At 42.6% G+C, this 16,122-nt stretch overlaps 1 protein-coding gene across 27 annotated transcripts in view; it reads left to right on the forward strand.

The window, feature by feature from the left end:
* KALRN (kalirin RhoGEF kinase) overlaps window positions 1-16,122 on the forward strand; it is a 690,517-nt gene that overhangs the window by 578,964 nt on the left and 95,431 nt on the right. For all 27 annotated transcript variants that reach the window (XM_016941792.4, XM_016941780.4, XM_016941788.4 and 24 more), the window contains one exon: window positions 15,539-15,822. In XM_016941792.4, the coding sequence (XP_016797281.2) occupies window positions 15,539-15,822 (284 nt within the window). The remainder of the gene's footprint in view (window positions 1-15,538; window positions 15,823-16,122) is intronic.

Consider the following 16,122-nt stretch of genomic DNA (forward strand, 5'->3'; position numbering starts at 1 on the left):
GGGCGGATCATGAGGTCAGGAGATCGAGACCATTCTGGCTAACACGGTGAAACCCCGTCTCTACTAAAAATACAAAAAATTAGCCGGACATGGTGGCCGGCGCCTGTAGTCCCAGCTACTTGAGAGGCTGAGGCAGGAGAATGGCGTGAACCCAGGAGGCGGAGCTTGCAGTGAGCTGAGATTGCACCACTGCACTCCAGCCTGGGTGACAGAGTAAGACTCCATCTCCAAAAAAAAAAAAAAAAGGTTATATTGCTAAGTTTTGTCCCTAGCTTTTCATTACCAGCCATTTAATGACCAAAGAATTTGTGTTGGCTGGGCGTGGTGGCTCACGTCTGTAATCCTAGCACTTTGGGAGGCTGAGGCAGGTGGATCACTTGAGATCAGGAGTTTGAGGCCAATCTGGGCAGCATGGTGAAACCCTGTCTCTACAAAAAATTTTAAAAAATTAGCTGGGCATGGTGGCATGAGGCTATAGTCTCAGCTACTCAGAAGGCTGAGGTGGGAGGATCACCTGAGCCCAGGAGGTTGAGGCTGCAGTGAACTGTCATTGAGCCACTGCACTCCAGCCTGGGTGACAGAGTGAGACCCTGTCTCACACAAATGAACAAAGAATTTGTGCTGGCAATGCAAAGATGGAGGAGACCTCTTCTCAAGGACTTTGCTCAGGGAGGGAAAATATGTAAACAAGCATTTATCAGTGCCAAACAAATAGCACAAAAAGGTACTCAGAGCAAAAGGAGAACATGCTGGGCTTACAACGAAGAAGTCCTTGGTAAGCTTCAGAAAAGCAGAAAAGCTAAAGGGTGTATAAGCAGGGAAGAATGCAACATAGTACAGTGAACTGAAAAATTAGACTAAAGTGAAGGGTTCTTATAGGACACTGGTCTTCAAACTCTGGTGCACATCAGAATTACTTGGGAGCTTGTTAAAACACAGGATTCTAAGCCACCCCAATAGTTCCTGATCCACTAGCTCTGGAGTAGGGCCCAAGAATTTTTATTTCCCACAAGTCCCCAGATGATACTGATCTTGCTGGTCTGGGGACCACAGTTTGAAAACTTTGGATTATCAAAAAGTGGAACTCAGAGAACAGGCAAGGTGAGATCAGGCCTGATCGTGGAACTACCATAAAAAAGTAGGCTGACAAATTAGATACTATTGATGAACTTTTGAATGTGATTTGAACAAAGCGATACAATTGCTCTGGTGGCAGAGATATATCAAATGAATAGGAGAAAAAGACTGGGGGCAGAGAGATAGTCTGGAGCTGTTATGTAGTTAAAGCAAGTAGATTTAAACTATCTGAGTGACAGTGGGAATGGAAAGAAAATACCAGTGCAGAAATCTTTTTTTTTTTTTTTTGAGATGGAGTCTCGCTCTGTCGCCCAGGCTGGAGTGCAGCGTCACGATCTCGGCTCAATGCAAGCTCCGCCTCCCGGGGTTCATGCCCTTCTCCTGCCTCAGCCTCCCGAGTAGCTGGGACTATAGGCGCCTGCCACCACGCCCAGCTAATTTTTTTTTTTTGTATTTTTAGTAGAGACGGAGTTTCACCATGTTAGCCAGGATGGTCTCGATCTCTTGACCTCATGATCCGCCCACCTCGGCCTCTCAAAGTGCTGGGATTATAGGCGTGAGTCACCGCACCCAGCCATGCAGAAATCTTAGTGAATGAAAAGTCTGCTGGTAGGAGAACAAAACTGGAAGTTAGCCTTGCCCATTCTGTGGGAGAGTCTTCAGTTATATACAGTCATTTGTATAGTGCTATTTTGAGTCTTTGTGCTTATTACTAGGGCTGAACTTGTTTATGTTCATACCATCTGAAAAGAAAAGGAGAAAATATTACTAGGTAAGCTAATAGAGTTAACGGTGCTTTATGGAGCTCATTGAGGGCTTGTTTGAAGGCCTAAGACATACCATGGACTCAAGAGTGGCCCTGATTTATGGGGAAATTGGGCTTACCTGCCAGATATGGAGCTTGGGAGGGCTGCATGCGGAGAGCTAAATCCAGGAGAAGGTGCCCACTCCAGCCTCGGAAATTGGTAGGTGCCTTGTGCCATAATTAGATGACCCTCCTTGTTGTGCTTGTGATGTCTTCGTAGGCGAGTGCAGATTTCAGGCAATCTCAGTTCCTACTTATCCACTAATTCTTGCTGGCCACCACTTGAAAATAGTAAGCATTTCTTGTTTGTCTATTTTAAAATGAATGTTATGGTATATATCTTAGGTATATGACATGATGTTATAGGATACATATAAATAGTTATCTGCTACTTTGTATCCTCTGGCCAACATCTCCCTGTTTCTTCCCCCTACTCCAGCCCCTGGTAACCAGTGTTTTATTTTCCATCACTGTATATTTGACTTTTTTTTTTTTTTTTTGAGATTCCACATATAAGGGAGATCATGCAATAGTTTTCTATGTCTAGCTTATTTCACTTAACATAGTGCCTTCCAGGTTCATCCAAGTGGCAGAATTGCCTTCTTTTTAAAGGCTGAGTAATATTTCATTGTCTGTGTATATAAATACATACATCAGTTTCTTTATTCCTTGGTTTGTTGGCAAACACTTAGATGGTTGCTGTATCTTGGTTACTGTGCATAATGTTGCGATGAATGTAAGGGTTCAGATATCTCTATGAGGTAGTAACTTCATTTACTTTGGATGTGTACTCAGAAGAGGGATCACTGGGTCATATGATAATTCCTTTTTATTTTCTTTCTTTCTTTTCTTTTTTTTTTTTTTTGAGATAGGGTTTTACTCTCGTTGCCCAGGCTGGAGTGCAATGGCGTGATCTTGGCTCACTGCAACCCCACCTCCCAGGCTCAAGCAATTCTCCTGCCTCAGCCTCCCGAGTAGCTGGGACTACAGGTGCATGCCACCACACCCAGCTAATTTTTGTATTCTTTGTAGAGACAGGGTCTCACCATGTTGTCCAGGCTGGTCTTGAACTCCTAAGCTCAAATGATTCGCCCGTCTTGGGCTCCCAAAGTGCTGGGGTTACAGGCATGAGCCACTGCGCCCGGCCTGATTATTCTATTTTTAATTTCTTTAGGAACCTACATACTGTTTGCATAATAGCTGTATCAATCTACACTTCCAGCATCAATGTGCTAGGGTTCCCTTTTCTCTACATTCTCACTAGCATTTGTTATCTCTTGACTTTTGATAATAGCCATTCTAACAGGTATGAGATGATATCATAGTGAAACCATTTTGGTTTTTTTTTTTTTTCCACAATGAAAGGCCTGTATTTTATACTAATATAATGTGCCCTTTCTTCAGTCTGAATTTGTAAAGTTTCACCATATTCTTTCAGCGGCTATGGTTTTTGTTTTGTTTTGTTTTTGGTTTTGTTTTTGAGACAGAGGTCTCACTGTGTTGCACAGGCTGGAGTACAGTGGTGGAATCACAGCTCACTGCAGCCTTGACCTCCTGGGCTCAAGCGATTCTGCTGCCTCAACCTCCTAAGTAGCTGAGACAACAGGAACGCACCACCACACCAGGCTAATTTTTATTATTATTTTTAGTAGAGATGAGGTCTTGCTATGTTGCTCAGCTGGTCTCAAACTCCTGATCTCAATTGATCTTCCCACCTTAGCCTTCTAAAGTGCTGGGATTATAGGCATGAGCCACCACTCCCGGCCTTGGTGGTTATGTTTTGAACTCTTCAGAAGTCTTTTGGGAAAGTTTTCTACTCCACAGTTTAGAAAAAATGTGTGTTCCCTCTCCAGAAGCTGCAGCAAACTCTAGCAGAAGTAAATGGGTGTGTAGGTTGAAATAATATCTAGAATATTTACTCTTAGAAGAGCAGCAGATCTGCTTTCACTGACTTTTGCTTGATCCCACATATCAAGCTTCAGAATCCACCACTGGTGGAATATAGAGAGAATTTTCTCGCCTTTAACTTCCAGAGACAGCTAGATGGGGCAGTGAGTCCAGTGAGTCAGCACAGCAGTATATCAGAGCAGCGGCCTTGTGTTTTCAGGAAGTGCTTATCTAGGGGCAGAGGGTGGAGTTCATTGCCCTTTGAGGGCTTTCCTCCCTCTGTCTCTGACTCATACAGAGGATTACACAGGAGAACCCGAGGTCGAGGAGACCTTGAGGACAGTCAATTGGGAACTTTCATTTTATCCTCTGCTTCCAATGCCATCCTAACAGGAGCCAAAGCGTGGGGCCAGGGTCGTGGGGAGGACAGCATTGAAGAAGCCTGCAGTAGTTGAGGGAGATCTGCACTGAATTAGAACAAAATTTAGGAGACTTCTAATTTGAAGCCAGAGGTGCTGACTTTTGAGTCTTTGGAGATTGCCTGTTGGAAATATTCCTGTTGAGGGCCAATGTCCCAGTGGGCTCTGAAGATGAGAAGGATCCCTGCCCTATGTGGATGCCACTGGATCTGGAATCATTTCTGTGGCTCAGATTTCTGTACACATTCTGCCAGGACAGGAGCAGCCGTATTGGGAAAAGAAGGGGGACAATAACTAGAAACGAACTAAGATGTGGCCCTTGCTTTTGTACTTTTAATTTAATGGGAAAAAATAGATATAGATGTTCTAAATGCATAAGGATTCAGTTGTACAGAATTTATAAAAACACAAAGTTAAGTCTGACTGAAGTGGTAAGGTAAAGGATGTTGAGTTGGTAAAGGATGCATTGGAAAAGAGACTCCTAAACTAGGTCTAAAAGTGGTGGCATAGTAAGTGGGAGGCAGGGGTTTGCGCTATGCATTTGAGACTTGGGGATGACTAAGAGATGGAAGATGGAATATTCTGAGCCAAGATGCATCTGCCAAGTTTAGTCTAAAGTTGTGGTAAGAGTAATTGCAAGGGCAACAAGTTTCCTAGTGTCAAGGAATAGTATTTCTAGCTCCCCCCACCTCCCGGCCCCATTTCCTGTTGCTGTCACCATAGCAGCTATCTTCATTCTCCAGCACTAAGTGGCCCAGGCACCAAGATGGCTAACCAGATGGTTTGCTGAGAAGCCAGCCATGCCAGAACCTGGCCGTACATAGCCTCAGGACCTCAGCTGAATATGCAACCAGGAGCTTGTATTCTGTTAAATTTTGCCAGAGTATTATTGTACACCATGCAGGACATATTATGTAATAATACTTACTGCAGGCCTTATGCTGTCAATGCTTATGAACAAATATGGATTTATCCATTGGCTACCCAGGAAATTTTCACCTTTGGCCCTCCCATTACATGCCCTTCTCTAGATATTCAATTTCCAGTGTGAACAAAAATGTATATATGATATTTCTATAATTTTTATATTAGCAAATTATTTCTGGAAAGCAAAGAAAATAGGAATGTTTGAGTATATAATATCTTCAGACAGATGTATTGAAGTACATTGGCCTTATACAACTCAAGCCATATGAAAGCAATATGAATGAGTTTGCAATTATTCCCATGCCATTGGAGCTAAAGTAAGACAAAAGAACAGAAGGTCAAAGGACCCCTCTGTAAATTGTTAGTGGATATTAGAAATCTTTGTGGTTTCTTCTGATTTCAGCCATTGGAGTCAAAGTTTCCAATTCAGTATTATGATGAACACCAGGTGGACATTTATAGACCTATTGACCATCTAGATAAAACAGGTATGGTTTATATGGAGCAACTGGACCCCATTGTCTTTTAACAATCACATGATGCATTATATAGAAGACATGCCTTTGGGGTGTGCTTGAATACCATCACTGAACTCCAGAAGAATGGATTGAAACCGAGTTTTTTCATTTTTGAGTTGTACTACTCAAGCCAATGTAGAAAATAGTGAGCCAGCCTCATAAGTAATATATTTGTGATGCCCACAATCCATGGAAGCCTCGGATGCCACCTGCACATATGCTTGCTCTCTAGGGTCCCAGCCTACCCCTTGCAAAGACACTGCTACTGGTCTTTGGGGACACTAAGCTCCTAACACTATTAGAACTATCTTCTTTTTCTATCTGGGAAGTGTAGTCCTTCTCTACTTCCAAATCGCCTTGGGGTCAGTAGAAACAAGGCTAAGTCAGTATTTTGTGATTAGAAAAGTAATGGGTGACAGTCCTGTGGATGCAACAATAAAGCATTCGCCAGAGCCTATGTTTGCACTCTTTGATGACTTGTGTACAGTGTGTTCTGATTTCAGAATCGTTTGGCAAATTTTACACTAAACCAGAAAGGGGAGTAGCATTTTTTTTAGGTGTAACATTGAAGTAAGTATGAGTTGAAACTTTAGAAACAAGAAATTAAATTTCTAAATTAGTTATATCAGATATAATAAATTTCTGGTATATTCAGTTCCTACCGATGTCTACACAGGTTTCTTTCTTTTCTTTTTTTCTTTCTTTGTCTCTCTCTTTTTTATTCTCTTTCTTCCTTTCTTTTTTGTCTCTTTCTTTCTTTCCTTTTCTTTTCTTTGCTTTGCTTTTTTCTTTCATTCTGCTATGTTGCCCAGGCTGGTCTCAAACTCCTGGGCTCAAGCAATCCTCCTGCCTCGGATTGCTGGGATTACAATCCCAAAGTGCTGGGATTACAGGTGTGAGCCAGTGCGCCTGGCCTATGCAGGTACCTTTTATTTGGTTACTAATTGTATTAGTCAGAGTTCTCTAGAGGGACAACAGAACTAATAGGAGATATATATATATATATATATATTTACACACACACACACACACAAAAGGGAGTTTATTAACTCACATGATCGCAAGGTCCCACAATAGGTTGTCTACAAGCTGAGAAGCAAGGAGAGCCAGTCCAAGTCCCAAAACTGAAGAACGTGGAGTCCAATATTTGAGGATAGGAAGCATCCAGCACCGGAGAAAGATGTAAGCTGGGAGGCTAGGCCTGTCTAGTCTTTTCACGTTTTATCTGCCTGCTTTATATTCTAACTGCGCTGGCAGCTGATTAGATGGTGCCCACCCAGAGTAAGGGTGGGTCTGCCTTCCCCAGCCCACTGACTCAAATGTTAACACCCTCACAGACACACCCAGGATCAATACTTTGCATCCTTCAATCCAATCAGGTTGACACTCAGTATTAACCATCACACTAATGAAAGGCTACCTAAGTAGAAGAAGGACAATGTTTGACACAGACAATGGACTGGTTAGGATATGTTCAGTGCACAAGCTCTCCTAGGCTTTATTCTGATTTTTGTCTTCAGTTGAAGCAGGTAGCACTTATGTGTGTTGCATGGAAACATGCTAAAACAGTCGCCGTCTATCTGAGGTTTCACTTTCCACAGTTTCAGTTACCCACAGTCAACTGAGGTCTGAAAATATTAAATGAAAAATTTCAGAAATAAACAGTTCATAAGTTATAAATTGCACACTGTTCTGAGTAGTGTGATGAAATCTCACACCATCCTACTCCGTCCTGCCCAGGATGTGAATCTGAATCATTCCTTTGTCCAGCATCTCCATGCTGTATATGCTACCTGCCCATTAGTCACTTAGTAGCTGCCTCAGTTATCGGATCAATTGTCCTGGCATTGCAGTGCTTGCATTCAAGTTACCCGTATTTTACTAAATGATGGCTCCCAAAGCGCAAGAGTAGTGATGCTGGCATATTGTTATAGTTGTCCAATTTCATTATTAGTTGTTGTTGTTGTTAATCTCTTAAGGCCTAATTTATAAATTAAACTTTATCATAGGTACATATGTATAGAAAAAACATATATAGGGTTTGATACCATCTGTAGTTTCAGGCATCCACTGGGGATCTTGGACTTCATCCCTTCCCTCATGGATAAGGGGAAGATTACTGTACTGTGATTAAAATACCTGAAATCATGGAGTTGTTGCCCCAAGGCTTAGGCTAATAACATCAACGTGCTTATTCTAACCCCCAAGATGGTATCTGAGACCATAATCTCAACAGTTGTTCAATTACCTCCTCATAGAGTCCTTCAGAGGCTCCCACTCTGAGGGATACCCCTGTAGATAGAAGGAGGCAGGTGTCATCTTCAGGGAATAACCTGTGCTGCTTAAACTTCCAAATGGTGAGGGAGGGGGAAAATTGCCTGATAGCCAAAGGATGAGGCTACCTTATTCTAGGAAGAGATTTCAGGCATTGGTCTTAGGAGTGGTTAAAGAGCTATCATTACTTACTGGAAATAGGGAGAATCTATTACCGGGTGGCAACTGGTAGTATTAGGTTTTTCTTTTGCTTTCATGAGACACAGAACTTTGAAGCTAAAACTTTTGACGCTTAACATATCGAGACTAGCCTGTAGAAGAACACACAGATAGAATGAATGAATACACAGAAAAAAGTCAGTCATGGAATTAGGGGAGGTTTTTATGGTTTTATTAATTTTTATTTAACAAATGCTTCTCTGGGTCTAGACATTGTTCTAAACACTTTTCAAATATTAACTTCTTAATCCTAGGAGCAACCTTATGAGATAGGTTCTAATATTCCCTACTGATGAGGAAACCAAGATACAGAGATACAGAAACCAAGGTAACCTGCCCAGAGTCATAACAGTGCCCAGTGGTGGAGCCAGGCAGTTCCACCTGGAGATTTATGCTTTAGAGTAAAAGCAGTGCTGTTCAGTGTGTGACCACAGACAGCCAAGGTCTTTGAACTAAGTCCAATCCACAGTGAGATGAGCCCAGAAAATGAGTGTTTTGACAGTTCCACAACATCTAAGAGTGTGATGTATTTCACAAAAGTATTGGTCTGGCCAGGTATGATGGCTCATGCCTGTAATCCTAGCGCTTTGAAGGCTGAGGCGGGAGGATCCCTTGAGCTCAGGAGTTCGAAACCAGCCCGGACAACATCATGAGACCCCATCTCTATCTTCTTCCAAAAAAAAAAAAAAGTACTGGTCCAAAATAGATTGGAAACAAGTAAAACTGATTCTTTACCACAGACAGTTTGGGAAGCACTGCCTAGAAGAATTCTCACACTCATGCGAATGGATTTGTACAATTATATATCTATTTATCTCTATCTATATCCCCATATGCCCAAATGTTCATCATTAGGAAAATATATTACAAAATTATGATGTAGCCTATGAAAGAATATTATTCAACAATTAACATGAGGCTGGGCACGGTGGCTCACACCTATAATCCCAGCACTTTGGGAGGCTGAGGTGGCCAGATCACCTGAGGTCAGGAGTTTGAGACCAGCCTGGCCAATGTGGTGAAACACCATCTCTACTGAAAATACAAAAATTAGCAGGGTGTGGTGGTGCATGCCTGTAATCCCAGCTACACCAGAGGTTGAGGCAGGAGAATCATTTGAACTTGGGAGGCAGAGGTTGCAGTGAGCTGAGATCGCGCCATTGCACACCAGCTTAGGCAACAGAGTAAGACTCTGTCTCAAAAAAAAAAAAAAAAATTAACATGAATGAACTAGATCTACATGTATGAACATGAATAAATCTCAAATAATTTTGAATAAATGAAGTTGCAAAGTAATACCTACATTATGATAATTATATAAAATATAAAACACAAAATAATACTATATTCACATAAAAGTAAATGTTTAACAACATGGATAAGAAAGATGCACACTAGCTTCAGAAGAGAATTTAACTCTGATGAGGGCAATTAGAGAGTGGGATTGCAACTGGGCAACATAAAAGGCTTCAACTATATCTGTAATCTTTTATTTTTAAAAAACTTGGAGTAAATATGGAAAAATGTTTACACTATATCTAGGTGATGAGTACATAGATGTCAATTTTTTTCTATATTTTTCTGTATTTTAAAACTATTTCATGATAAAATTCGCTTCAGAAAATTTTTTTTAATTCTAGAAAGCCAACTGTACATACCAGAACATTAGGGGCTCTTTATTATTTGCAGTGTCCAGGGATCCATTTGTCTTCCCATTTACTTAATGCCAGTCATTGGTCTTTGGGCAGTTTCTAAAGCCTCTTTGCTAAAGAGGAAGCATTGGTTCAGAGCCCTAGAATAGGCCTAGGGATGCCTAGATGCTGGTACTAGTTTTGTTACTGATTTGTGACAAGTGGTTTTCCACATATAAACCTTTAAGCAACTTGATGCTCCCTTCTATAATAATGGTAAAGATGAAAGGAACACATGGAATGAACTTGGATGTAGAGATAAGATTAAATACATGTGTGGTGGAGTCAGATCTGGGCTTAAGTCTTGCCTTTGCCGGTCACTATGAGCCTCAGTTTCCTAAAACAGTCTCATTTTCTGTTTCCTAAGGTGGGAATCCTAATAAATAATACCTGCCTGGACTTGGGATGATTTGACGAGAGAACGATATTATTGTTGTAGTTATTCCAAATCTGTCACTTAACTGTTTTATCTAGAAAGATAGTAAAATAAGTTCTCTAGCAGCTAATGGCAGCCATTTTCCAAAAAAGATGGGATGAGCATAACATGCCAATCCCTCTGAAGAAGCGATTAACTAAGTAGATGTTTCTAATCTAAATGATGCCACATTCTTTTATAACCAGACATTTAAAGTGTCTTGGAAATGGTCTTATCCCAAGTCAGGACACCCACTAGGTGATGAATTACATTGCTTCCAGCTCTGAGATTCCCATAACTTGGGCCATGGTTGCATGGCTCCAGTTGCTTGCATGGAACAAACTTGAAACAACAAAATAGAGATTACTTTTGGTTTTTAATTTGTACTTTATACTCTTGCCATTAATTTTCACAGAAAGCAAAGAAGCAGAAGTAAATGACAACAGGGGAAGAGGAATGGTCATTCAAAATGTGCATTTGTGAATCTCAAAACCAGGCCATGATGTACCATGGAACAGAAATCTTAGGCAGTCATCTGTCTCGCCTGGTAACACAAGGCACAGTTAATGTGGCCGGACTTCTAGTTCTGCTGACACGACATGTGCTGATAATAAGTCTTGAAGGCTTGGATTCAGTAGAGCCACATGGCATCACAGGGGTCTAGTGAATGAAAAGCTTCTGCAAACTTATCAGCAGAAAGATAGCAGAGAGGCCCTGCTTCTATTACCAGTGTTCTGAAGATGTTTATCACCCAGCCTTCTGAGAACAGTAGTTTGACCCATACCAAACACTTCAGAAACAATGTCAACACACCCAAGACCACAGCCAGCAAGGAATTTTCTGAGATAAGATTACAGCTTTTTCCTTAAAGAGATGCCAACCAAGTTAGTCGAGCTCCTAATATTCCCTGAGTATAGCAACCCTGTGAGTTATCCTTCATACCAGAGAATTTTAGAAGCTCAATTTTTATGCTTCCAAATACAAATATTCTGCTGCTGTTTTCCAAGTTATGAACAAAACTCTAGCAATATCCAAGAAAGTTCCAGTAGGGTCAAGGCTCAGAAAGCCTGAGATTTGTGCCCATGAGACCAGCCAGTTGTAGCCACCGGAGACAGCTGTCTATTGGCAAAAGCATCCATTCACCTTTCCTTCCATCCTCCCTCCCTCCCTCCCTCCCTCCCTCCCTCCCTTCCTTCCTTCCTTCCCTCCCTCCCTCCCTCCTTCATTCCCTCCCTCCCTCCTTCCTTCCTTCCCTCCCTCCTTCCTTCCCTCCCTTCCTCCCTTCTTCTTTCCTTCCCTCCTTCCCTCCTTCCTTCCTTCCCTCCCTCCCTCCCTCCTTCACTCCCTCCTTCCTTCCCTCCCTCCCTTCCTCCTCCTTTCCCCTCCTTCCCTTCCTTCCCTTCCCTCCCTTCCCTTCCTTCCCTTCCTTCCCTTCCTTCCTTCCTTTCTTTCCTTTTCTTTCTTTTCTTTTCTTTTCATTTCTTTTCTTCTCATTTCTTTTCTTCTTTCTCTTGCTCTATTGACCAGGCTAAAGTGCAGTGGTGTGATCTCAGCTTACTGCAACCTCTGCCTCCTAGGCTCAAACTGTTCTCATGCCTCAGCCTCCCAAGTAGCTGGGATTTTAGTCATGTGCCACCACACCTGGCTAATTTTTTTTTTTTTTTTTTTGTAGAGACGGAGTCTTGCCATGATGGCCAGGCTGGTCCTAAACTCCTGGCCTCAAGTGATCTGGCCACTTCTGCCTCCCAAAATGCTGGGATTACATGCATGAGCCACCATGCCCAGCCATATCCTTTCACCCTATTTCAGGATTTTATTTCTTCTCTATTGGCTACATGTAGGCCAGAGGGCCTCCCAGGTAGATTAGACCTCTAGTCTAGGTCTAGGGCAAAGTCATTATAGGAAAAGGTGACTCAGTCTTCGAGTAGGTATGAAAAGCCACTGTAATAATTTGATTAAATACCTAGTCCTGTGTTTGATTTAAATATCAGTATGCAAACCGGCACTGTCAGGGGGCCTATGTGCGGGTGAGGTAGAGCTGGTCAAGTATTCTCCCAAGATCATGGTGATGATGAGAAGCATCAGCATACACAGAGACAACTCACCTTTGATTTGTTCAGATGCTAATGGTATCACTTCTTGCTTTGAAGTGTCTCACGTTCATTTCTTTATATTCCCTGTGCACAGCCCTAGTGTGGTTTTCTGGGCTCTAATTCCTCCTTCCCAGGGCTGTGCTGTATATAGTTGCCAAGATTCATTAAAAACAAAGCAATAACAACAACAACAAAAAAAACTCTTTTTATCATGTCATTTCCCAGTAGTCTCATAATAAAGTTTATACTCCTCTGGTTTATTATTGAATGTCCTCACAAATTTTTCTATCCAGGTTCTCTTTCTCCACTAATCTTTATTTCATCCAAAGGATCTATTACTGGCTGTTAACTTATTTTTCATTTTTCCTGCCTCTGTGCTTTTGTTCCTGCTGTTTCTACCTTTTGGAATTCCTTCACCCTTCTATTCAGATACAGCTCTTCCATTAAATCTTTTCAGATCAATCCCGCCTACACTGATCTCACCCTCCTCTGAACTCTGCTTACTTGTCAGCTAAAGTCCATACCAGCCCTCTGGCAATTAATCACATACAGCCTTGTGAATTTATCTTTATTTTGCATGCTTAATCTTGCTTTTTCATTTTTTCTCTCTCTCTCTCTGTCTCTCTCTCTCTGCTTCTCTCTATTGTGTATGGATATCTATGTATAGCTAGGTAAGAGGTCTGTGAAAATAAAAATCTGTCTTATATATCTTTATAATACATGACCTAATCAGTGCTCCATGACATAATTATTACTTAGGAATTTTCACTGAGGATCTTGATTTGCATGCTGATGCTCCTGTGCAACTTTCGAATGCCCAGCTTTCTCAATACTGGTAGAAACAAGCACTGAGAACTAGGAAGACATCTGAAGTGGACTTAAATGGCTTTCTTTTGAATAACTCAAAACTATTCTCTAAAGCCAAGGTAGGTAGATGCTAATGCTGATCTCCTCCGAGTTTAATGAGTATTCAGAAATCAAGGATTTAGGGAAAATTAAATAAAGTTTGCTCAATGTGGTTTTCCTGCATGCCCACATCTGCCACATGCCTGTTCTAGCCTCTCTATTCTTCCATGGCAGCGTGGCTTTCCCTGGACTTGCTCTTCCTCAAACCTCATCCCTAACCCCATATTCAGAGGGAGCCTAGAGAACTGGGCGGGTGTAGACATGAAAGGCCCAGTAGTGTTTGTTTGTTTGTTTGTTTTGAGATGGAGTCTCCCTCTGTCACCCAGGCTGGAGTGCAGTGGTGCGATCTTGGCTCACTGCAACCTCCGCCTCCTGGGTTCAAGTGATTCTCCTGCCTCAGCCTCCTGGGTAGCTGGGATTGCAGGCATGAGGCACCACACCCGGCTCCAGTAGTGTAGTTTAGTGCTCAAGTCTGGCTGTCTGCAGTTCAGATTTCACCTTGCCCCTATGAGCTGTATGTCCTTAAGCAAGTTAACTCTTTAAGTCTGCAGTTTCTTCTTCTGTAAAATGAGGATAATGACAGAACCTACCTCATAGAGTTATAAGGAGAATGAAAGGATAGTCCACATAAAATGTTTAGGCTATTGCAAGCATATTATATGATTGAAAATAGTCAATATATGGCATGCAGCTTACAAACAATATGCTGAGATTTAAAAAACAAAACAAAACAAAACAAACTCTTGTTCTCCAATCACTGTGCCTTTAAAACAGTACAAGAATTCTCTATACTCTGTCTTGTTTCTCACACCCATGCTCTTGCATCCTCTCTAATTAGGCCATGGCCCCCTCCATTCCACTACAGCTGCTTTTTTCAAAGTCACCAATGATCTCCATGTTGCTCAGTTTTAAGACTTAATTCTTGGGTCAACTCTCCTGACCTATCAGGCAGCATTTGACACGCCGATTTCTCCCTTTGTAAGACATTTTCCACATGCAGCCTCCAGAACACCCCACCCTCCTGGTTTTACTCCTACCTCACTGGCTACTTTCTTGTCCTCTCGTCTTCCTGCTTCTGGCTTAGTCTTTGGACTTTGTCTTTATCCATACCCACGCCTCTAGCTGATCTCACCCAGCTTCATGGCTTCCAACCCCATCTCTCCTCTGACAACTCTGCAATTATCTCCAGCTCACCAGCACTTTCTCCCCTGAGCTCCAGACTTGAAGGCAAGCTGCTATTCAATTTCTCCACTCAGGTATCTAATGGGCATCTCAAAGATGTCTAAACCTAAACTCCTATATTTCCTCCCTGAGTCCTATTCTTCCTATCTTCTTCCACATCTCAGGAACCCCATCCTAACCTCAGACCCAAAACCTGAGATACCCTTGACTCTTTTTTCATATCCCATACACACATAGTCTGTCAGCAATTCATATTGACCCTTCCAGCAAAACATCTCCAGAATCTGATCACTTCTAACAACCACTGGGACCACCCTACTTCTAAACCACCAACATCCCTCACCTGGAATAGTGCAGTGGCCTCCCAACCAGTTTCCCTATTTCCACTTGCCCTCAATATAGAAACCAGAATGACCTTTAAAAATATAAGCCAGATTGAATCACTCTGGCTCAGAATCTTCCAGTGGGTTTTCACTCCAGGTAAAAGCCAGAGGCATAGCACTGGCTTACCACGTGCTTGTTGACCCAGCTCCCAGCAGCTTTTCTGACTTCCTTTCTTACTGATCCCCCCGGCTTACTCCACCAAGGCCACCCCAGGCCTTGCCTTGGGACCTTTGTGTTTGCTCTTCTGCCCAGAAGGCCCTTCGCCAGATGGCGTCACCACCACTAGGCCTTGGCTCACATGTCATGTCATGAGACTGGCCCTGACCACCTGTTCAATCTGCACCCCCTCTTCCAACCCCAGCACTCCCTAATCCCTTCCCGTACTTTGTGTTTTGATGTAGCACTTCTCACCACCTGTCATACTTTTCATTTTGCTTATTTTATTTTTATAGTCTATTATATGTGTTTCCCACCAGAATGTAAACTCCACGAAGGCAGGAGTCTCTGTCTTCTGCCCACACCTGTATCCATAGTACCGGGAATGGTGCTTCATACATTAAAAATTGAGTGAGCATTTGCCTTTCTTACTGTTGTTGAGAGGGTTCTCTGGAGTGGGGTCTACAGCTGGCCTGGACATTCTGCCTTGTGTCCTAGCTTCCTGAGGATGGAGCTGTCTCACTCCCAGGTTTGTGGCCTGCCTTCACCACCTCTGACATGGCTGTGTCTGTCCGTTTTCCTCAGATGCATACTCTCATTCCTCAAGTGAGAATGGAGGCAAGTCCGAGTCCGTGGCCAACCTGCAGGCCCAGCCCTCCCTGAACTCCATCCACAGTTCCCCAGGTCCCAAGCGCTCCACCAACACTCTTAAGAAGTGGCTGACGAGTCCTGTGCGTCGGCTCAACAGCGGGAAGGCAGATGGAAACATCAAAAAGCAGAAGAAAGTTCGCGATGGTCGGAAGAGCTTTGACCTGGGATCTCCCAAGCCTGGGGATGAAACAACCCCTCAGGGAGACAGCGCTGATGAGGTACTTACAGGGGGCCCTGGAGTTGTCCATCAGGAGGGCCTTCTGACATGTCTCCTTCCTCAGGTTTTGTCAACTAGGCCATCTCAAATCTCCATTAGTGTGTTACCTTGAGCCTAAGTGATTTGGATTCTTTTTATTCTTAAGACATTGGCCAGTTTGATTTGTGGCTGATTCAGAAACTGACTAGCCCCTAAGACGTCCAGCAGACAGAAACCATTTGCCAGATTTGGAGATAGGACCTGGGCCTGAGGGGAGTCATTTGGTCATTAGTTCCCTACCTCTACTAAGGACTACATTAAA

This window comes from Pan troglodytes, chromosome 2 (genome assembly GCF_028858775.2).
Source record: "Pan troglodytes isolate AG18354 chromosome 2, NHGRI_mPanTro3-v2.0_pri, whole genome shotgun sequence".
Lineage (NCBI taxonomy): Eukaryota > Metazoa > Chordata > Mammalia > Primates > Hominidae > Pan > Pan troglodytes.